This window comes from Staurois parvus, unplaced genomic scaffold (assembly GCF_062004578.1).
Source record: "Staurois parvus isolate SC_StPar_1 unplaced genomic scaffold, SC_StPar_1.0 ptg001432l, whole genome shotgun sequence".
Lineage (NCBI taxonomy): Eukaryota > Metazoa > Chordata > Amphibia > Anura > Ranidae > Staurois > Staurois parvus.
In genome coordinates this window covers 8,272,501-8,296,318 of record NW_028319228.1, presented here as the reverse complement: position 1 = coordinate 8,296,318, position 23,818 = coordinate 8,272,501, and the positions used below count along the sequence as shown (strand labels likewise).

General features: G+C 41.2%; 1 protein-coding gene across 1 annotated transcript in view; it reads right to left on the bottom strand.

Moving 5' to 3' along the window:
* The window catches only part of LOC149436044 (spindle assembly abnormal protein 6 homolog), a 136,542-nt gene that overhangs the window by 93,268 nt on the left and 19,456 nt on the right, over positions 1 to 23,818 (bottom strand). Inside the window, exons 2-4 of the mRNA XM_089662093.1 lie at positions 20,692 to 20,752; positions 11,316 to 11,395; positions 5,992 to 6,096 (exon numbers count right to left, since the gene is read on the bottom strand). Of these exons, the coding sequence (XP_089518219.1) occupies positions 5,992 to 6,096; positions 11,316 to 11,395; positions 20,692 to 20,752 (246 nt within the window). The remainder of the gene's footprint in view (positions 1 to 5,991; positions 6,097 to 11,315; positions 11,396 to 20,691; positions 20,753 to 23,818) is intronic.

Below are 23,818 nucleotides of genomic sequence, written 5' to 3'. Positions count from 1 at the left end.
CAACATGTTGACTTTAACATATTCTTAGGAATTTACTAAATCTATAAGACTGACAAAATTTGCTGAGCAAATTAAAGGAACAGGAATAATAGATCAGAAAAAGGCATGATGAGGTTAACACTGACAGGTGATATCTTCTGTATTCCAGCATACAGATGTAAGGGCCTGTCTTCTTATGTCTCTGCCATATTTGTACAGACTGAGGCTTTTTTCTTCACTTTTTCTATAAGTTGTGTTTACACTAGCAACAGAGTTTGGCATTTGACAGTTAGCAAGGAGGCAATAGGTTGGTTCCTTGCCACCTGTTTTAATCCTCAAAATGCCAACCAACTGCGCAGCACCACTTGAATGGGTTGCATCCAGTGGCAGTATTGCCCACAACAGAAGAGAACTCTTGCCGCAGCCACAAAGCATCCCTCTTTCATTTTCTCTCATGGTCTCATTTTCTCTCCCTGCCTCACACACACACACACTCTATGTATGTTGCACACTTAAGTACACAAACTTATTTCCCACACAGCACATACATCAAAGTAATGCAAGGTTTCAATAAAAGGAAAAATCAAAAGGAAACATTAGCATGCATCAAAATCCCTCTCGAAGCTTGATAGCATCATTTTTTGTGACAAAACCAGCATGTGGAGGGCATAATCCAGTTCTTAGCACAGCATGATGTTCCACAGTAAAGCAATCAACTTGTATATGCCTTCAAATAAACACCATGTTTAAAGTTATATCACTTGCAAACACTCCACTGAGAGCGTTAAGGAAGAAATCTATTTACAATAAAAGGAAACGGAAGAAAAAAAAAAAAAAAAGTACATTAGAGGGTACTGAGTTCTCCCTCACTTAAGACTACTTTCTATCAGTTTTATTATTTATGGTTCACACATGCTGAGTGTCATTTCTCCTTTCCCATCAAATAATCACAACTCTTATCCACAAATAGGCTTCTTTGTCCTAAGGTGTTAACCATTGTAAGAGTTATCTTTCAAAGAGTGATGACCCAAGGCAGAATCAAGTACACTTGCAATCTTCTAAGTGATCAATACAATGAGCTAAACACAATAAAATCTTGTACTCTAGAAAGGGCTCTAAGCACCTTATTTTTCAAATAACAAATCCTGACAGCATTACGTCACAATCCAAACAAACACTTTCATTTAAAGATAATGTTTTGACTGTAATTCACAATGAAAAAATGCTTAGTAAAACACTGAAAACTCTTTCCAAAGTATATAAATTAAAATGCAAAATATCACTGATTTTCCCGAGTAATAATTAAGCTTTAATAAAACAAAAATTGCAGCGCTACAATCGCCTCATAAAAAAATCCCATAAAAAAAATTGTGTAAATCTATATAAACTCCACATAAATAAAACTAAATAGTTTCCTTATTTATACCTAAAAATATTGTGCCACATGAATTAAGGTAGAATGCCAAAAACTGAATATTTCATATCAAAAAGTGTCCAAAGTGATCAATCCTTCAGTGAAAATGGCCAGCCACATGATGCGATGTCTTCCACCATAGGATTTCCACCACAGACGCTTCTTACCAGATTTGATGGACCATTAAATCATAAATGGTCATGATGCGCTCATGGTTTATTTCCAATAGCGGTTCCAGCAGAAGTGAAGACACTTGCACTGGCATCAGCTTGGAAACACCATAGTGAAGTATGTAGTTGAAAGGCTTGAGACATTTATTAAAAAATAGGCAAAAAAAAAATGTAAAAAAACACCTTTTACCAACAATCGTAGAAGACATTAGTTAGCAGGCTGATCGCTCGAGACAAGAACGCCGACAGCAACGGGTGTTGAATGCGCAACGACATCACATACGAGCCAGGCCTGACATGTTTCGTCAAACGTCTTCAGGGGATCAAAATATTATATAATCAGCGCAACTACGTATATGAATATATACTTGTACAAATACCAGTGAAAAAAATTCTAAACCACAATGTGAAACTGCAGGCTGAACACTTGTTAGTAAATTTCACCTCACCCTAAAAAAAAATTAATACAATTAAAAGTGCAGCGCAATATAAAACACAATTAGTGTAAGAATACTAGTGTAAAAATAATAATGTAACCAAAGTCCAACATGTATACATCCAATTAAATCTACGCAGTGCATGTACATCCACACGTTACGGTGCTCACTTCTTCCTTTCTTCATTACACACTAAGTGCACTGCCACCACAAGGTGAAAAACCTGCTCACCTCCAATATATCATGAAGAGCTCATCCCAGTCACAATAAAAAACAGCCCTTTTGGTCACAAAATTCATTTTTCCATTAATACACAGATATTGATGGGTATGTGACCATGTAATAAAAAAGACCAAAACATAGCGCCTGGATAAAAAAAAAAAAAAAAAAAACGGATTTTGGGACGAGAAGGAGGTGAGCAGGTTTTTCACCTGGTGTGGTGGAGGTGCACTTAGTGTGTAACGAAGAAAGGAAGAAGTAACCACAGTCACGTGCAGATGTATATGTACTGCGAAGATTTAATTGGATTTATATATGCTGGACTTGGGTACATTATTTTTTCACAATTTTGCACTTTTAATTGTATTAGTCTTCAGGGAACTGGCTGCACTTTGGGCAGTTTTTGCTTGATTTATGAAATATTCCATTTTTGGCATTAAATATAAGGTGCCACGTGAATTAATGTATAAGTACAAATAAGGACATCATTAAGTTAATTGATATGTTTATGGGATTTTTTTCATGAGGCGATTGTTACACTGCTGTTTTTGTTTTAGTGAAGTTTTCAGCTGGTGTCACAGTTGTCCAGTGGCTGCATGATTAGGTTAAAATTTTCCTTTGACCTAGCGCATATTTGTTTATATACAATAATTAAGCTTTGTTACTTGTAACACACATTTTGCAACTGCAAATAATTTTAATAGGTATCCCAAATGCTAAGCATACTCTTGGCACATTGCGTATTTTTGGTTACATGCGTCACAATTAAATTTGATGCAACATACATATAATTTGAAACTAGCAAGCTAGAGCTTTTCCACTGCACCTAAAATATGCAGGCATGAACAGAGACCAATTCTTCAACATGTGTCTGACTGTTAGAGATAAATAAAATCTAGAAGTTTTTCCCCTTAAAGAAAGTAGTAGTTTTTAACCATACAAGTGATTTATAAAGCCACTTTCATTGTATATAGTGTTTACCATGCTACCATATGAAAGTAAAAACTATAGACAAAACTTTACTTCATTTTATATAGAGTAAGGGAGGGGAGGGTCATAACTAGGATTGCACAGATACCAGTATAGGTGCTGATACTAAGCATTTGCATGAGTATTGGTACTCATGCAAATACCCAGATATCTGAAACCAATACCTTCAGGCTGGGGTTCTTTCAGCTGTTAGTGGGATTCCCCATTGCTCAGCCCTAAAACAGAAAGATAAAAGAGAAACATCGTTTCATTTTGTATCTGTTTATTCGCCTACAGATCAAAAAAGGGATGAACTTGATCTGCAGATAAAATCAGTTAAGAGCACCCTGTCGAGGCTTTTTTTCATGTTCCCGTTTAACCCCTTATTACCCCCTTAATTTACTCTAATCAGTCCTAATTAACTCCTTGTTCTCCTTCTCCATTCAATTATTTTCCTGCTGATTTTTTTTGGTTCATTTCTATTTTATAAACTATTAAAACTTTAGTTTTGTTAATATTTGTACACCTTTAACATAGATTTACACATTCCACATTGAAAAAAAGCAGAATATTGAAAAAAAATACATCTGATTTGTAAATACTTTTCAATGCTTTGTATCAGAATCATAGCTTTAGTGTCATTTAAAACACACCAAATTACAGAAGAAAATGTACGTTTTATGTGCAGTAGCATTATTTTTAAACTAACACTGCTCAAAAAAAGAAAAAATTTAGTTTTGTTACATTTAATGGTCTAAGGATTGTGGAAAAAAATATATGTATTACGTTATCTTAAGTAATGACAAAGTTATCGCCGAATAAACAGGTCCACAGCAGAAATGAAAAAATTGCTCTGGTTGATAATGGGTGAACAGGTAATGAGAGCAGTATAGGTTAAGGGAGCGGGTCCGCTGTGTCCTTAACAAATTCAATACCGGGCAATTTTACACCTTCCTGCCCAGGCCATTTTTCAGGTTTCAGCGCTCTCACACTTTGAATGACAATTGCGCGGTTATACAACATTGTACCCAAACTAAAATTTTATCAATTTCTTCACACAACTAGAGCTTTCTTTTGGTGGTATTTAATCACCGCCGGGGTTTTTATTTTTTGCTAAATTAACAAAAAAAGACCAAAAATTTTGAAAAAAAAAAAGTTTTTCTTTGTTTCTGTTACAAAAGTTTGCAAATAAATAATTGTTCTTCATAAATTTAGGCCGAGATGTATTCTGCTACATGTCTTTGATGAAAATAACCCAAATTAGGATGTATTTTTTAGTTTGTAGGAAAGTTATAGAGTTCACAAACTATGGTATATATCTGAATATTGATCAATCCTGAAGTACTGACAGCCAATCTAAATTTCTTGAGGTCCAAGAATGTCAGAATAGTACAGATATCCCCCAAATGACCCCCTTCTGCAAATTAGACAGTCCAACGTACTTCATAAGAGGCATGGCGAGTTTTTTTGAAGTTGTATTTTTTTTGTCATAATTTTTCAGAAAATGAAAATAAAAAAATTTTCACTATTTTTTTTTTCTTTTTTTACATACTGTCACCTGTGCAGTACAGCGTCATCATATAACTGGCATGGCGGTGATCAGGGACACTGACTGGTGACAGTGTGGAAAAAAAAAATATATAATTTTTTTTTTTTTTTTTTAAGATTTCTTATTTCATATTCCACTATGTCGAAAGTAGTACAATGTTACCATAGTAACATTGTACTACTTCGGGGAAGTGATCAGTATTTTTTTTTTTCTTTACACAATTTGCTTATAGCAAAGAATTACTTTGCTATAAGCAAGCATTTACCTGAATGACATAGATTCATTCTGGGTTTTTCTTTTTTTTTTTGTGCTTAGCTGTGATTTGGCCACAGCTAATCACATGACATGTGCATGTGATTAGCTGTGACCATTCACAGCTAGAGACTAGTATACAATGGATGGCATGAATGAAGCCATCCATTGTATACAACTGTCATGTGACCTGCTGTCATTGGTCAACGGGGCCGATACTCAGATCTGTCATCGGCCGTGTCCGAGGTACTCGGCCGGTGACAGGCTGCGTGGCTCTGCAAGCGCGCGAACTGCGCATGTGCGGGAGTACACCATATGGTGGCCTTCCGGACGCCATACAGCTATTGGCCGGGCGTCAAATGGTTAACACCCAATCACTCATTCAGCTGTCAGTGGGGTTTACCTGCTGAATGGTATTGGTGCATCCCTAGTTATAACCCGTCAGCTTATTTTTTGCCATCTGTGTCCCAATGGGGAGATTTACCATCACTTCCTGTCCCATAGCCAATACAGGAAGTGAAAGGAAAACCCTGCAAATTAAGGGAATTCCTTGGGGAAAAGTTTGCAGTCAGAACATAAATGGCCGTCTCTACTGTTATTACCTTCTAATGGGCAAGCTTCTCAGTCCACATCTTAAATCCAGTGGATGCCCAAAGCTGTTATAGTCATAATTTAAAAAGCCACACTTGTGTACAGCTACTTTCGCAGTATTATACAAATAACACCATAGAAGAAACACCTTTCAAGGAGATAAACAATGTTTTACTGCTATGTGTTGCTTTACATTTTTTGACCAGGTTATAGGACTGAAGGTACATACATACAAAAAGATCCAGCCTGTTTCCTGAATACATCTGCACTCAGGTTTGTATGCCAAAACCAATATAATCTGGGTATTTAAATTTCTGAGAAATTACTACGTAAATAATATTATTCGATTATTTTTAAAGTATAAGCCAACAAAAAGGTCTAAGAAGGTATGACCATATAAAATATTTGTACCTAGGAACAGGTTTGTCTTGCTCCAATATACATTGCTCCAGAAGGTCAATGAACCTCTGTGGAAATGCAGAAAATTCCACTAATAATCCTTGCTGGTTTTTTAAACTGAAAGAGAAAAATGTGATCAAAAACACATGCACAGTAAATGCAATGACACAAAAACACAAGAAATACTCAACACAATCACTGTTAAAACAAACGCAAATCCATTGTTTTGTATGAGACTAGATAGCACAAACTAAGCTAAATTGTATAGACTGAAGATGTTCTACAATAATGACTGAAGAAATTGGAAGACCTCCTCATAGTATCTTGCTTTCAGATATGATTTTACGAAGGCTGGGTAAATAGTAGCTCTGGAAAGGGTTAATAAGACATCCCTCTGTGTGATGCACATTTTACTACACAGTTTAACTAGTTGCAGACTTTGACCATGCTATACACACCCAAAAAATGTCATCCTTGGACATGTGCAACACCATTCAGTCTCTGTGCCTTGTTCCTGGGACCCCCCCCTCCCACTACACAGTAAGGCTTCATGCACAGAGGAGGTTCTAAAAATGCCAGCAGCTTTAGCTGTAGAAAGCCGAGTTAATGCAAGTTTTGCTGCGTTTAACTTTATTTTTCTTTTTAAAGCAAAAAAACAAAAAAAAAAACACCACACATACCACTTGATTTTTTTTTTTATTTAACTCTCACTTTGCCACAATGCATCACTGAGTAGTCATTTAGTCATCATTTTGACAGCCATTTAATAATCTGCGTGGATCACAAATATGCAGTTGGCCACACTAACTGCATACGTGAGCTACACTCAAATGAACAAGTTTTCATGTTTCGTCTGTATAGAGCCACACAGCACAGGTCAAGCAATGAAAGCAAGAGCAGCAAAGCACACTGGGAGATGTGGGAATTTACTGTAGAATGAAAATTGCCAGTGTCCATTGCTTGAACAAAAAATACTTGAGGCTCAAAAAAACAAAAAAAAAAAAAACAAAAAAAAAAAAAAAAAAACGCACCTAGCCACATTTTACCGGGTTTAACAGCGTTAGAGTGTTTTTACAGCTGAACAACTCCTCTTCAAACCTGGTAGTCCTGGAGGTTGTTTTCCAGCCTGAAAATGCCCCTGCCAAAAAACCCTGTTAAAAGTCTGTGTGCATGGACACAACATGCCAGGGAGTTTGCTGGCTGTAGAAAAAAAGCCTGACGCCAAAAACAGCAGCTGAAAAGTGCCCTGTGTGCATGAGGCCTAGCTGACGGCTTTAAATAATCAAGTCCGGCATTACTGTATACTCCAAAGGTGTCGGCTACTCTAAACCCTGACTCACACCAGTGAGAGACTTGTGATGCGATTTGACAGTTTCAAACCACATCACAATTTGCACCTTATTATCCACAATAGAACAGTTCAAATCTTGAGTCGCATCGATTTTGAAAGTAGTTTCTGCATTACTTTTTGCGATTTCAGGTGCATCTTGCATAGATATCAGTGCATGAAGTCACATAGATGTCTTTCAAGTCGTATCTGAAGATGCACTGACATGCGTTTTTGAAATCATGCAACTTAGTAAAGTTGCACAATTTCAAAGTTGGATCCAGTGTAAATCAGGGATAAGTGTTGAAAAAGCAGTCTAAATAAGTGTTTATAAAACACTGTTTCAAACAGGATTATACAAAAAGATACTAAGTAACATTGTTACTTATGTATCATTCTGTTCATTCCTCTGTACATCAAAGGGATGAATGTAGTGATCTCAGTTAAAGCAACCTGACAAGTAAAAAACAAAAAAAAAAAAAAAATACATTTTATAAAATGTTCCTGTTTAAGCCCTCATTAACTCTTAGTTTTTGTTTCAAATGATTTTGTTTCTATTTTAATAACAATTCAATGTTTTTTGTTAATACTTTTACACTTTAACATTTATACATTTCCCTTTTAAAAAAAAAAAAAAATTTCATTTGTAAATAACTTTGCAATGCTTTGTACTAGAATCATAATTTTAGCATTTTAAGAAGGACAAATTACAGAACAAAATATGTACCTTTTACGAGCATCAACACTATTTGTAAACACTGCTCAAAAAAGAGAGCGTAATCTTTTTAGTTTTGTTGTGTTTTATTGTCTAAAGGATTGTGAAAAAAAAATGTCACTGTTGCAAGACCATATCATGAAAGGAAAGCCTGGTTTGTCATTAAAAAAAAAACATATGTTTTACCTTGTCATCTTAAGTAAGTTATTGCTGAATAAACAGGTCCATAGCAGAAATGCAAAAATTGCTCTGGTTCATAGAGGGTGAACAGGTGTGAGAGATGAAGTGGTCAAACAAGTTAATCACTGGGTCCAGGCTTGGACATCCATGCATAACTACAGCTACCCACTGTGTTGCGGCAACATGCGAACAGCAGCAGCTAATCACATGCCCCAGTCATTGCAGCGGCAATAATCCACAGATTCTTGCTGCTGGAATCCAGTAGCTTCAAGTAATCAACCCTGTGAATGTGGCCTAAATGTGGGAAAGCACTAACCATGTATCTGTAAATTTACAAATATACAGTAGGTGTCGGATATGGATGTTTGCTTTCGGAAATATTAAAGTAGTTTAACAATGGACAGCCCTATGGGTCTGCTTTTGCGTTTTATAGTTACTGATATCTTGTGATGTATGGTAACACTGATTCTGTGAGCTCCCGAAAGTGCACTTTAACCACTTCAGTACCGGGTACTTTTACCCCCTTCCTGCCCAGGCCACTTTTCAAGTTTCAGCGCTCTCACACTTTGAAAATTGTGTGGTCATGCAACATTGTACCGAAAACTAAATTTTGGTCAGTTTGTTCACACCACTAGAGCTTCCTTTTGGTGGTATTTAATCACCACTGGGGGTTTTATTTTTTGCTAAATTAACAAACAAACAAAAAAAAAAGATTTTTTGAAGTTGTAATTTTTTGGAAAATGTTTCAACAATTTATTTTTTTTTTACCTACTGTTACCAGTGCAGTACAGCGTCATCATAGAACTGGTGTGTCGGTGATCAGGAACACACTGGTGACAGTAGGAAAAGTATTTTTTTATTACATTTTTTTTCTCCATTTTTAAGATTTTCTTTTCCTATTACACTATGACCAAAGTAGTATAATGTTAGCATAGTAACATTGTACTACTTTGGGGAAGTGATCAGTATTTTTTTTTTTTAATTTACACAATTTGATTGCTTATAGCAAATTTCTTTGCTATAAGCAAGCATTTACCTGAATGAAATAATTTCATTCAGGTCTTTTTGTTGTGATTAGCTGTGATTGGCCACGGTTAATCACATGACACAGATGGGCTGTGATTGGCTCAGCCTGTGCATGTGATTACTGTGACTATTCACAGCTAGACACTTTTAAACAATGGATAGCTTCCTTTCATGCCATCCGTTGTATAAAACAGTCATGTAACCTGCTGTGATTGGTCACAGCAGGTCACATGGTACTGGCAACAGGTCGGTACACAGATCTGTCATCTGCTGTGTCCGAGGTACACACAAGGCGCGATCCAGGAAGGACGTCATATGATGCCACCCGGATCGATGAAAGTTCGCCCAGTCATTTTCCAATTGGCCGGGCGGGTAGTGGTTAAGAAAGTGCACCACACCTGCAAGATATAATAGAAGTCTATGACAAAGTGCAGCTAACCCAGGAATTTTGCAGATGCACTGTGCTGAACGAGCGGTGCAGGTAAATTGCAGTACATCAGTGTGAAAGCGGCCCCACAGGGGGCTCGGAACAGTAAGGGTTCATTTACATTTGCAGTTGCAGTTGGGGGGGGGCCCAATAGTTAAGTATTTTTCCCACCCCCGCCTCAACTGCACCCCCTTTAGTTGCAGTGGCCAGGGGTGTACACATGTCGCAACAGGAGTTATACACCCTGTCATGGTTGGTGGGTGTAGCACCTGCCAAGCATAACCCATTCAAGTGAATGAGGCCCCTCTGCAAGTGCCCTGACACCTTGTGCAGTACAGCAAACAAGGAGTTAAAGCAGGCAGCATGGTGTTGCTTTCTCACCACCTGCTTTAACCCCTTGGACCCTTTGGAGAAGCATGCAGTTGCAGGGCGCTTGCAGAGTGGCCAAATTTACTTGATTATGTCACGACTGAAAAGTGGTAGCACCCACAAAAAGTTTCAGGTGGTTTAATTCCTGCTGTAGCAAAAAAAGGGGTAGGGATTACAGGCAGTAAAACTGCAACTCAACCGCAGGGTTTTAGCACCCACTAACTTTACGTGCAAACGAGCCATAAGAGTGCCAATGCCGAATGCACTAAGAACTCATTCACAAGTGAAGTAGGCACTGTTGTAACTCGGAAAAGTGAAGTTAAATGTGCTTGACAGGTGGTGAGGAGGCGATATGTTGCCTCCTCACTACCGTATTCAAATCCATGATTGCCGTGCAATGCACGCGATTAGAGGTTTAAATCAGGCGCGAGGGGGTGACACCCGGCCCGGTGATCTTTGACTTCTGCCTTTTTGACTTAGCACCTGCTTGGCATAATTGGTTAATCATACACCTACCTCTAATCCTACAAAATCCCTGACACTGTAAGTGTACAAAGTGTGCAAGAGTAAGATTTGCTGCTGGTTTGAAGCGAAAGAGTAGTCACAATAAATATTGATTTGCTTTAGATTTTTCCTTCTGTTGACTCACTTTGCTTTCAAAAATATATATTTTAATTATTTACAATTAAGTATTGCTTTCTTACTTTACACCCATCTAAAATTATTTGCACTACAGCACTTCTCTACCAATGAGAAATACATCCAAGTTATCTTTCTCTATTCAAGAAGAGAAAGAGCATCGAGACAGATTGTATAGTTACTGATCACTGTGATAGTCAAAGTTATCACAGCAATCATATTAATCAAAAGACCGTTCTCCTGGCTCCCGATCTTTAGTTCAAGACCTGGAGGTGTTGGTGACAGCCCCGTCTTTGTTGGGAAGCGTGCTCCAGCTCAAAACACAGGAACATACATATGCAGCTCTATGGAAGACTGACTTCGGTGAAGCCACATATGTGCGCACAATCATCATAAAAAGGGGTCAATGTGATTGCATTACATTTTGAATAAAAAGCCACAACACTACCAAACTTATTTATTTTGCAATTCTCTGTTTATTACACTAAGGGAATTGTGCACTGAAGACCTTTCCTGAGTGATTATGTCTTTTAGAATGTGTATCTATTTGAGGTGTTATGGTATTTTGACAACTTTCACTTATACAAAAATGCCTCTTTATTTTAAAATGGTTTGGTTAGATTAGTTATAGCATAAAATTATATAAAATTTACCTTAGAAAGTCCTCTTCTCCTAAAGTAAGATTGTACAGAAAAAATGGATCGGTATCATCTGACAGACGAACAACTAAATCCTAAAAGTAAAATACAGATTAATTTAAGATTTTTGTATGTACTTTAAAATCTTTTGTCCATTGAGGGACACATAATTTAGTAGTTCTTAGAATGTTATGCCATATGCTGCTGCCTACAGAAGGTTTTAATATTGGCAAACAAAGAAAAATGAAAGCCAGCGACTGTCTAACACCATTTTCATTATCATCCATAGAGGGGCACAGGAACTTGGTAATTCTTAGACATTAGAGATGTGCAAAAGCTGCCCAACTCAGGGGTGGGCAAAAATCACTGACATATCTGAAGAAACAGGAACAGTTCCCAACAACCAGAAGGACCAATGCTGGAACCTGAAGCAGAAGAGGTGAAGTTCCTCACAGGACAGGGGAACTGCTATTGACTCATGTCATACATCATTGATGGGGGGGTCAAACAAAGGACCATTAAATCTATAAAAGGGCCGCTTGCTTGTCCTACCATAAATCCAGACCCTAAGATGTCAAGGGAAGGTAAACAAAACCAAAAGGTCAACAAGAAAAGGAGAGGTGACAAGCATTCAGTACCCCACTAACATTCAAACAGAAAATGCACTATGGCGGACATAAGGCCTAGGATACGGATTAGTCAGGAACCTGCTATGGGAGGGAGCAGAGGAAACTGGTTCCAGCTGAGTAACTCTGAAGGTCCATCTGGGGAGAAGGAATCCTGATGATAAACATTACCCAAGAATACAGAGTTCCTTTGTGGAGGAGACAGATTACCCTTGTATGGAATATATCTCAAAAGGTAGTTTAACCTCCCTGGCGGTATTCCCGAGTGTAGCTCGAGGTAAAGTTTCAGCACCACAAGCGGTAACCCCGAGCTACACTTGGGAATACCTTGTAGAGCTGCTCGGGGATCTCTTCTTCACTTACCTTGTCCTGCGCTCCAGTGATGTCCCTCCTGCAGTGTCCCCTGCAATGTCCTCTGGCGGATGCCAACATCTGTCTTCTGGGTTCCGTTCCCTGCGATGTCAGGACGTACGGGGGACGGAACAGCGGGAAATTTGAAAGTTGTAAAAGTGACATTCACTAAAATCACATAGTAAAACATTACTGTATCAAACCATTTCACATACATTTTGTCCCTAGTGCTATGTCCTGCCTGCATTTTTACCATTCTTTCTGCCTGGAAACTGAGACAGGCCCATGGCGTCCAAAAAGCGTCCTTTTAGGTCAAAAGCGGTTTTAGACCAGCTAGAGAACAGTGATAGTAAATCAGAACCACTTGCAGAATTGAGTGATGATTCGTGGGGAAATTCGTTATCAGACACTGAAAACAATTTTGCGACTTTGCTCAGTGATGTGCGAACTTATATTTCAAATTTCTGTGTTTTTGGTTTGATATTATTGAATTAAAATGTATATTTTTTATGATTATATTATAATTTATGAGTTCGTGTTTCAAATTCGATCATATGTTTACTAGACTCTTGTTTGGACAGATTTCAGTGAGCTATTCCCAAAAATTACAGGCCTACAATAAAAAAAATACATATTTCAAAAAAATGCACCGCTTTGAGCACAGAAATATGGACATAATCAGACCGCTAGGGAGGTTAAAAAATAAAGGTATGTCCTCCGCTCCGCGTTATCTTTCACCTCACTATCCCACCTTTTACACGGCCTCGGCTCCTGAGAAGCGTCGGGGTGTACTGATAGCTTTTAAACGCAATCTTCCCTTTGTCTGTGCTCGGAATATAGCGGACCCCACGGGCAGGTATTTGCTTTTGCAGGGCACTCTCTGGGACCAGGAGGTTACTTTTGTCTCTTACTACGCACCCAATCGTTTTCAGGATAAATTCTTTTTGCATCTTTGCACCATTGTTTCCCGACACTCCAAGGGTCTCATTCTTGTTTTGGGGGATTCAAATGTTACTTTGGATTCCACGTTGGATAGGCGCTGTGCACGGGGGGCGGCCCCTTCCCATGACTTGGTGCTGGAGGAACATATGCGCTCTCTTTTGCGGACAGCGGGGCTAGCGGATGTCTGGAGGGAGCTTCACCCGACTGAACGCGACTTTACATTTTATTCCAGTCCTCATGATAGTTTTTGTAGAATTGATCATATATTTATGCCGGTTCAGCAGCTTCCCTTGGTCAGGCGGATAACTATTCCCTCCTCACCTTGGTCGGATCACGATCCCTTGGTACTTCTCCTTGCCCTCTCTGGGTCAGAACGGCGCCCTTTTCATTGGCGCATCAACGATTCTTTATTGACCACTCAGGCTACCTGCCAACAAATAGAATTTTTCTTACGTACATACTTCACGGAAAACTCGGGATCGGTCTCCTCGGCAGTGCCCCTATGGGAGGCGCATAAGGCCACGGTGCGGGGTCATGTTATACAGCTGGCGGCGGTCCGGAAGCGGGAGCGGGAGCTCCGACTTTTGGAGCTTCATTCTCTCCTGGCTTCTGCGGATGCGCGCTGGAAGTCGTCTCCATCCGCAGCCCATAAACGCGCTCGGGACGCTCTGGCGACCGAATTAGACTTACTTGCCTCTTCGGAGGCGGAACGGGCTCTGCGTTGGACCAAACACAAATTTTATTCCTGTGCTAATAAACCGGTCCCGATGCTGGCTAGGAAGCTCAATTCCGTGGGGAAACCCCATAAACCAATCCGACTGCGACTTCCCACAGGTGGATGTACTTCTAATCCTCGGCAGATTGTTTCCCGATTTTCGGACTTCCTTTCGCGCCTTTACACTACGCCTGATCCCTTCCCTGTGGCTCAGGCAGAGGCATTTTTTCAAGATCTTCGTCTTCCGGGATTATCCGAGGCAGCACAGGTGGCCCTCAATGCCTGTGTTACCGTACCGGAAGTGCTCCAAGCCATCAAATCTTTGAGGTCCACCGCGGCCCCAGGTCCTGATGGCTACTCCGGTCTATATTATAAGAAATTCTCGGTCCTGTTGGCGCCCTTCTTGGCTGACTATTTCAATGAGTTACGACAGGGCTCCTTGCCCTCCCCGGACGCGCTTAGAGCACATATAGCCATGATTCCTAAGACGAACGAGGATGTACAGGAACCGCAAGCCTTTCGGCCCATTTCTCTTCTTAATGAAGACCTGAAGATATTGGGCAAGATTCTTAGCTCTCGCATCAATAACTATTTGCGTAGCCTGGTCCACAGGGACCAAGTGGGGTTTATCCCTGGGAGGCAGGCGGGTGATAACGTTCGTAAGGTGGTCCATCTTATATATCTTCTGCAACAGCGGAAAATCCCGGGATGCTTACTGTCAGACCTATATAAAGCTTTTGACTCTCTATCCTGGGAATATCTGCGGTTTGTGCTGTCTCGTTGGGGTTTCGGGGATTCTATCCTTTCTTGGATTCAAGCCTTGTATTCGTCTCCTTCGGCCTCCGTTAAATATGCTGGGTATTTCTCGAACCCCTTTCCTATTGGGCGAGGGACGAGACAGGGCTGCCCTTTGTCCCCGGCGCTTTTTATACTGGCGCTTGAGCCGCTGGCTTTAGCGCTCCGGACCGATTGCAATATATCGGGGGTTTCATACGCGGGACAGGAGTTTAAGCTGAATCTTTTTGCGGACGATGCCCTCTTGACTCTTACTAAGCCTCTGACGACGCTTCCTAATCTGCAACAGCTTCTTGAGCGCTTCTCTTTGATTTCGGGTCTCCGTATTAACTTGGATAAGACTGTCGCTCTTAATATTACTTTGGATTCCGATTTGGTTTCACGCCTTCAATCCTACTTCCCTTATAAATGGGCTTCCTCCTCTCTTGAATATTTGGGCATCCGCTTGACCCCCACCTATGACTCCCTCTTTGCTGCGAATTATTACCCATTGCTTAGTTCTTTATCTTCTCTTCTGCATTCCTGGCAATTTCCGCACCTGTCTTGGATAGGGCGGGTTCATTCGGTGAAAATGACCGTCCTGCCGAAATTGTTATATTATTTTCATACTCTCCCGGTGCGGGTTCCCCCTCATTTCCTTCGGTTGCTTCAGGCGAAGCTTATGCGTTTCATCTGGGCCAATAAGCACCCCAGAGTATCTAGAAATACGCTCTTTGCTCATAGACTTCAGGGTGGCCTTGGGGTGCCCAATGTAACTAAGTATTACCAGGCGAGCCAGATTGCCCCGCTGTCTATGTTGCACGCTTCCTCTGACGTCCCTTTCTGGGTCTTGCTGGAGCTACCTAACTGTGCCCCTATCCAACCGTCGGCGCTTCTATGGCTTCCCCCTGCCCTGCGCCCTATATCGCTGAGCCCGATGTTGCTCCATGGCTTACGAGTCTGGGACTCGGTACGTTATTCCAGTGGCCTGATGTCACCCTTTCTGCCTTTGCTTCCAATTGTTAACAACCCTCTTTTCCCACCGGGTTTAGATCACCCAAGGGCGTTCTCTTGGTGGGTGGCTCATGGGTTTTCGCAGGTACGACACTTTTTGGTTTCTCGGTCCTTCCCTACCTGGGATCTTCTTCGGGAGTCCCGGGATGTTCCCCCGGCGGAATTTTTTCGATACCTTCAATTGCGGCACTGGCTACTCTCGCTGCGGGGCACTTCTTCTTTTCCATACCAGAAATCGGCCTTTGAACAGCTTTGTCAGCAGCGCCCGGGCACCCCGGGCCTTATCTCCCTTCTTTATGCAGCCTTGAACAGACGCCCGTCGCATACTTCTCTTTCATATGTTGTTCAGTGGGAGCGTGACCTGGGGGTGGATGTGGATCCAGAGGACTGGAATAGGGCCTGGTCACTCATAGCTAAATGCTCATTCAATACCACCACGCTGGAGGCAGCCTATAAGGTATTGTTTCGTTGGTATTGGGTTCCGGCTCGTTTGGCCCAGGCTAATCCCGCTTGTAGTGATCGATGTTTCCGGGGTTGTGGCCATCGTGGCGATGTCTTGCATATCTGGTGGTCATGCCCGAGACTGGTCCGTTTTTGGTCTCGTGTATTTGGCCTCCTTTTCACGTTGTTTCATCTATCCATACGCCGGGATGCTCGGTATGCCTTGCTTCATTGCCCCATACCGGGTCTCTTTGCTCATCAGCAGAAGCTGGCGTCCTATTTGTTTCTGTCGGCCACCAGAACAATTGCTCAGGCCTGGAAGAGTCCGTTTGTCCCTTTTCAGGGGGTGCGGGATCGTATGACCAATATGATGCTTAATGAGCAGATGTCGAGCATATGCAACGACTCCCAATGTAAATTCTCGAAAATATGGGAACCATGGTTGCAATATGCCTTTCCCACGCTTCCTTTGGCTAGTATGGGGATGTACTGGCGTTAGGCACTGGCGTTTGATGGTGGCGCTCCTGGATCTCTGCCCCCTCTTCTCTTTTTTTTCTTTCTCTCCTCTTATTTCTCTTCTCTTTCTTTCTTTCCATTTCTGTTAGTTTTTTTGGGTGATAGTTGACAGTTGCCTTTAATTGCAGTTAGAATTTCATTACCGTCATTGTAACCTATGTGCCATTGATAGCCCCTGCGTGGGTGTACCTTCTGCCTTGTTGAAGTTAGAGCACTGTTTTTCTTTTATTATTATGTTTTTTATCTTATCGGTGCAATTGATAGCCCCTGTGGGGGCATGTTTTGTCGCCTCTGTTTTATACTGCTTAAAACTAATAAAAACTATTGAAATACAAAAAATAAAGGTATGAACAGAAGGTCCCAGAGAGCAAGGAACAAAGAGGCCTGGGTAATGGCACAGTTACAGTATGTACCGTAGAATAGAAAACATGTAGGGCAGCTGAAATAGATGTAATTAGCCCGGGAACTAAAGAGCACTATGAGCATTCAAAACCCACTATGGCTCAATACCCAGAGGCTCAACTTGGTGTGTGAATAAACCCCCCCCCCCCGCTTGTAGAACTGGGGGCACACCTTCATGCCAGAGGCATTAGCAGATCTTCTTCTGGACCTATGGTATGAATAGTTAACACTCAGAGAATCTGCAGGTCAGATAAAGTAGGGAAACAAGGCTCCGCTGACCCTTCTTAAGCCTCTCCTCCCCAGAGGCTTGTACTAAGCCATCACTACTAAAGCAAAGACTCCAGACATCTGCTCTGTAATAAGGGGACTTACAATAGCAGTAAAATTAGATTAAGGATGGCTGTTTAGTTCATTTTGACATTAACTGAGAGATCACAGTTACTGCCAACATAGGACGAAGGGCCAAACCAGTTAGCTCAAACTAGAATAAGAAAAAAAAGGAGGGAATTCAACTATCAGTGAAGTCCCCAAAAGGCAAGTATACTGTTGACCCCTCTAGTGGTACCTCTGTTATTGGGGGATCAGTTCAGCAACCACATTAGGCATGGACCTTCTCGAAGAGAAAAATGCCTTGGCAAAGTCTCATATGGAGCCCAGGACACTTCAGAACGTTTTCAGCCTGCATAGAGGAAGTCCTCAAACTGTGGGTGTAGCAGAAATGTCTTTGCAGCTGTAAAAGACCTAAGGTCTATAAAATCAGCAGACTGATCCTCCAAATACAAGGTGAAACACGGTGCATGAATACATTCTAAAACAAGCCATTCTACATCTGAGCCAACTGCAGGAGACTGCTGTAAGCAAAAACTGCTTCTCTCGACTGTTGGGATTATGAATTTGAACCAGAAATGATAAGGGCTACAGACAAGGTTGGAGTCAAGGTCTTAAGAGCGTTAGAGACACGTGGTTGTGGGGATGGTGCCTAAGTGCACTTAAAACACTCCAAGCAAGTTGCTAGATACAAAGAAGTAGGGAGTCCCTAGTAAACATAGAAGTCCCTTTGGGCACTGGTGGCTGTTGAACTAGTCAATACAGATGAAGACCCAATAAAGATAGGGGTCCCAGGTTCCAGATTGCAGTTGTCAGTTTCATCTAGAGATACAGAGTAAATGCTTCCAGAACTATTAAGGGACTGTGGGCTAAAGGTCACCCATAACAGGGCTGTCCTCTGTGTGTTTTTTATAAGACATGCTGTGCTGCATGGTGGAAAGCAACTAGGTTCAATAGGGGCAAGGCCTTTGGTACTCACAAACCCAGGCATCAGGTGTTGAGGATTTAAGGTGGTTGGAGATGATCAAGTCACTGTAGGCAGACACTTGAATGGAAAAACACCAGAGCCACTTGGTGTTTGAGGAGCAGCAAGCAGGATGATGCTTTCTCAAGGGTGAAAGAAAGCACCAAGTGCACTCACACAGCACTCAATCCCTCACCCTAAACCTTTAATGTGGTGAAAAATTGGTGGGAAATTAGAAAATTCCACCCAATGATACCAACTGTGAGGTAGCTTCTAATGCTTTCAGAGAGTGGGTCACACCTGAAGTTGTATCTTTGGCTTTGGATCCAGGGGAGTGCTCTCCAGCTAAAAATATGTGAAGGTCTAGAAAGCACCACAATGCAGAGCTCAGTGCCCAAATGTCACATTCCAGGCTAGCATTGCCACACCCTACTTAATGTACGGGTCTTCGAAGACTGTGTTACACTTGAAGCTGTGCCTTAGCTCTGGACATAGTGAGCAGTCTATGGCTAAAAGAGAACACAAGTCTTGAAAAGTACCAAGAGCAGAGCCAATATCCAAAGGTCACATTCCAAACTCATCCTACAATCTTCCAGTCCAGCCTCCAAAGCTGTTCCTGAGGATACACTGATTCAGATAGCTACTATAACTCAAAAAGTTTTCCACTCTTGACTGAAGACACTGAAGGTAAAAATAGTGTATGGAGTATCTTGATTGAATAAAAAAACAACAGTTGGCAAAATACAGTTAGCCTACATTCACACTAGAATGCGGTCCGCGAAACCCGCAGAAGGTGTCATTACAATCTTAACGACACACCAAATGCAGGTCACAAATACCATGCGTTTGCCTGCATTAGATCGCATTGTACAAAACTACTGTGTGATCCAGGTGCAGTTCTGTTCCAAAACTGGTACATGCACGACTATGATGCGATTTGAGCCAAATTTAAAATTAATGGGCTCAGATCGCACCACATTGAACAACACGTGAATTGCACAGGAATGCGGTGTGCTTCATTGTTTGAACTGCGGCTTAGATGTCCTAGGACACTAGAAAAACAGTGAAGAACAGGGTTATACAAGGGCTGGCCTTCAACTTTTTCAACGCCAGTGTGCAAACCTTCCGTACACAACATATAACCCAAATGTATAATTACTAAATTTCTGTGCCCCTTAGACAAGAAATGCTGTTTTCATAAGCTCAAATCACTCATTTACAAATGCATATTATTATTATTATTATTATACAGTATTTATAAAGCGCCAATAGTTCGCTCAGCGCTGTACATTATAAGCATATATAACAAAAACACATAAAAAGATATAAATGGCTATTAATATTTATTGATCCAGGAGTACTGCTTTTTAGGATGAACGATCAACGGTACTGAGCTATAGAAAGATTTTTTTTTTGGCTTTCGGTTAAACCTAATGGACATAACTGTTTTCTTCCAACTAAATCTAACCTTTAAAGTGAGAAAAACGTGCATTATATGCTTAGCGATGTTTATTACTCAAATACTTAAAATGTTGTATATTTGCCATCCTCTTTCCCATCTAGAAGATACCCTACTAAAAGCCAACTACCTATCTAATTATTATAGGATGTCAAAGATATGATTTCTGAGAGTACACATATCACCACCTTGCAATATATTATATGCTTTATTTTTTCTGATCTAGTCTATCCTTGCTGAATCTGGTTGTCCACCTAGTTCAGAAAAAAAAAAAAGTCACAAGGAGGAGAGGCAGAATTCTGTTCTATACTTATCCACAGTTGGCACAAAAGAGGAGCTGAAGACACAGACCAATAAAAAAAAAAAAACATTATACCCATTTGTCAGGAGAACATGCACTGTTAAACAAATTAGGACAGAGAAACAAAAAAAAGATCACATTAAAGTTATTCATTCAAACCAGACTGGCATTAGCTTAGCACCACAAGGTGCTTGATCCTGCATGCAAGAATCAACTTTAAAGTCTTTCCAATATCTCCACATTTAAAGGCATTGGGAAAGTAAGCATGCCCCTGGCCAACTTCCCTTCAATGTTTAAGCACCAAGTGCTGTCAAAAGCCACCTGCTAACTGAGTCAAGGAAGTGCCTCAGCTAAACCAACATTGGTATTTGTAACAAACCTTCCGCACGCTCTAGCATGGTTTTGAACAGGACTCCCATAAACAGTAGTTACACGGAAGATCTGACACTTTGAAGAAACTAATATAGCGAGACTAAAAGCAAATAAAAATCAAAAAATTGAGTTCCCTCACTATAACTACCCTTATCAACTTTACTTTGAGCAAATAAGATGAACATACCTTCTTATGTACAGGGTTTGTTAACATATGTGTTTCAACAGTCAGCCTGACACTGGTACGTCTGTAGGAAAAGAGTTAGTTCTGAGTTAGTTAAAATTAAAATGACCATCTAGTTAAACACAGGCATAAATCAAATATAGACAGACATTAAGACAAAAAAAAAAAAAAAAAAAAAAAAACAGGCCTCTTATTTTCTGCCAAAAACAATCTTGTACATTGTGCAAGGCTACCCTGGCCACTGTGAAAAGCATAGATGTCAGGACCCGGACACTTAAGCAGTTGCATCTATCTTCCACAGAGAGTCTCCAACACTTGCTATTTGCAGGATAACACTATTATACCAAAATATATACACACACACACACACACACACACACACACACACACACACACACACACACACACACACACCTATTGTTAAACTGAACTTTAAAAAAAAAGTAGTAAACAGCGGCAGCTTTGACAGTCTATATATGGTTTACTACATGACCAAAAGAAATATAAAACTAGCTTGTGCACTGGCCACTATAGTACCATAATGGACAGGAAATGTCACAAATTACATCGTCCAAGTTCTTTAGCTCTTAATGTTGTTTCCTGGGGTGTGGTAGCTCTCTACAGTTTCCACTGAGGGGGTGAGAAAGGACCTAAAACATACAAAGTGAGAGCGTATGACCACCCTAGCATAATACCGCTTTATTGTAAAAGGTTAAAAACTTTTTTTTATTGCACTCACATTTTCACATAGGTATCAAGCATGTCTGCATGTTAAATGATCCACTGCATGGTCCCTGTAGGATCTGAAGCCTCTGGGTGATGCACTGCCGACCACAAGTGAGGGCTGCACTGGAGGCACAGTGACAGACAGCTGACATCCCTCCCCACTGCAAGTGCGCCCAGCCCAGCCGGCGCCATGCTCCATAGATAGCTAGTAAATCAGAGGGAGGGCGAATCCCAAAGTAGAAACACACATCATGACATCACAGTTACTATGAAGACGCGTTTCAGAGGCATGGTCTCCTTTGGCAAGTCACACCCACTCCCTCTCATCGAAGGGATTATAGGGAACAATGGCTCCTCCTGGCATTCCAATCTTAAGGGACCACACCACCTACCCAGAGCCTATAAATAAAAACCATCTCTTGGTAAGGTGTGTTCCTACATTGAGATCCTCCCTCCCTCGGAGTTACTAGCCATCTACGGAGCACGGCGCAGACTGGACCGGGCTCACGCGCAGTGGGGAGGGACACCTGCGGTCTGTCACTGTTCCTCCAGCGCAGCCCTCGCTTGTTTGCAGTCAGCAGTGGATCACCCAGAGGCTTCAGATCCTACAGGGACCACGCAGTGGATCACTTAACATGCTTGATACCTATGTGAAAATGTGAGCGCAATCGAAAGTTTTTAACCTTTATTACAATAAAACTGTATTACACTAGGGTGGTCTCATGCACTCTCTTTGTAGGTTTTATATAAGGCTTACTGAGTGCAATATATTGGATCACAGAGCAAGCCAAGATTCCCAGAGCTCCTATGCATACCTACTATTATTGATATGTATGCCCTAAGATTACCATGAAGAAACTAAAAGTATTCAAATGGCAAGATAAACTAAAGAAATTGAAAACCTCCAGTGGTCCCCAAGAAGAGAATAACACCATTAGAATATTCAGTAGGGAGAGTAACTGGGAGGACGAGGAACAACAAACTAAGCAGGAATAATGGCAAGAGGTGAAAAGAAAACCCCCATAGAGAATGAATAAAGGGTACTTCACCCCCAGAGACAACCAATATAGAAACACAGGCCCCAGAAAAAAAATTATTATAGGAATCAGGGGGGGTTAAATATAACCAACATGCTAGTCTATCTTGGGTACAGTACATAACCAAAGAAAAGGGAAAACCTATTCATGCATCCATTCAGAATAGGGAGCAGAGAAAAAAAAAAAAAACACACAACTTTCGCACTTCATTCTATATTACGTTGGCCAATGTATCAATAGTCAGTAGAGGATACCAGGAAAAAATTGAGTTAGAGTTTATTTTGGATGTGGCAAATGAGCAGTATTCTTTTATATATGATAGGGATTCAGCCAGGCTATGCAGTTGTGCAAGGCCGCAGGAATGAACTCCACTAATTGGAGGACTTCAGGATCTGTCAGAATAGATCCAGGAACCCTGCTGTTTCATGCAGACAGCAAGAGACTGACTGATCGCTAGTTACATGGCTGGACCCACTCTTTTCCACACAGCCTTTAAAAACATGAATAGCTTCCACAAGGACCATTAATGTCCTGTTCAGACAGGAGATGACAGGGTCCACTAGAAAAACAACCAATTTTCTAAGTCTCCCTCTATAGGATATTGCTGTGAAAACCTCTTCAGAGGTGTAAACAGTTTTTCAAGGTGAGGTCAGTCACTGTACAGTACAGGTTCTAACAGCAAATGAACCGAGAAAATCTTAGCAGGTTTGGGCAGGCAGACTCAGGCTGCTCCAAGGCCAGGCAAGAGCGCATCGCAATAAGGGTATTAACAGTATTCCTGAATTTTGGGGAGAGTTCTGCAGAGAACATATCCTCTTGCTCTCTGTCCTCCTGCAACAAAGAAGAAGCCACTTGGGGGCACACAGAGTCTGGCTCCAGAGGAGAAGTTGAAAGTGCCTACTTGAAATTTCTATGTTCCATCTCAACAAGGGTGGTTATTCTTCCCACAAAGTCAGAAACAATAGCAGCAACATCTTCCTTTGAAAGGAAATTGATGGGGAAGGACCCTGAAGGAGCCAGGGATACACCCAATCACAGCAAAGATCCTGAAGTCTGGCATAGCTAAGGAATATAGGAGCAAGGGCCTAATGGAAAGTGCCATTACCCCCCCCCCCCCCCCCCCCCAAAGTCAGACAGAATGTTAGGTGACCCCCTCCCCCCACCGCGCCTTTTGGATCAGCCATGTTCTATTCCTGTATGATACTCATTCAGAGCAGCTGGAGAGGTGCTAGAGTGGTTATGCAGAGACTACAGCTAGTGTGGGGACCCATGCTGAATGCCCATGGAGAAAGTGCATAAGCAGCACTAGGGCATCCCAGGCCATTCTAACAAACCATGCTTAGGGGTGCAAATTAACCTGCGCTCAC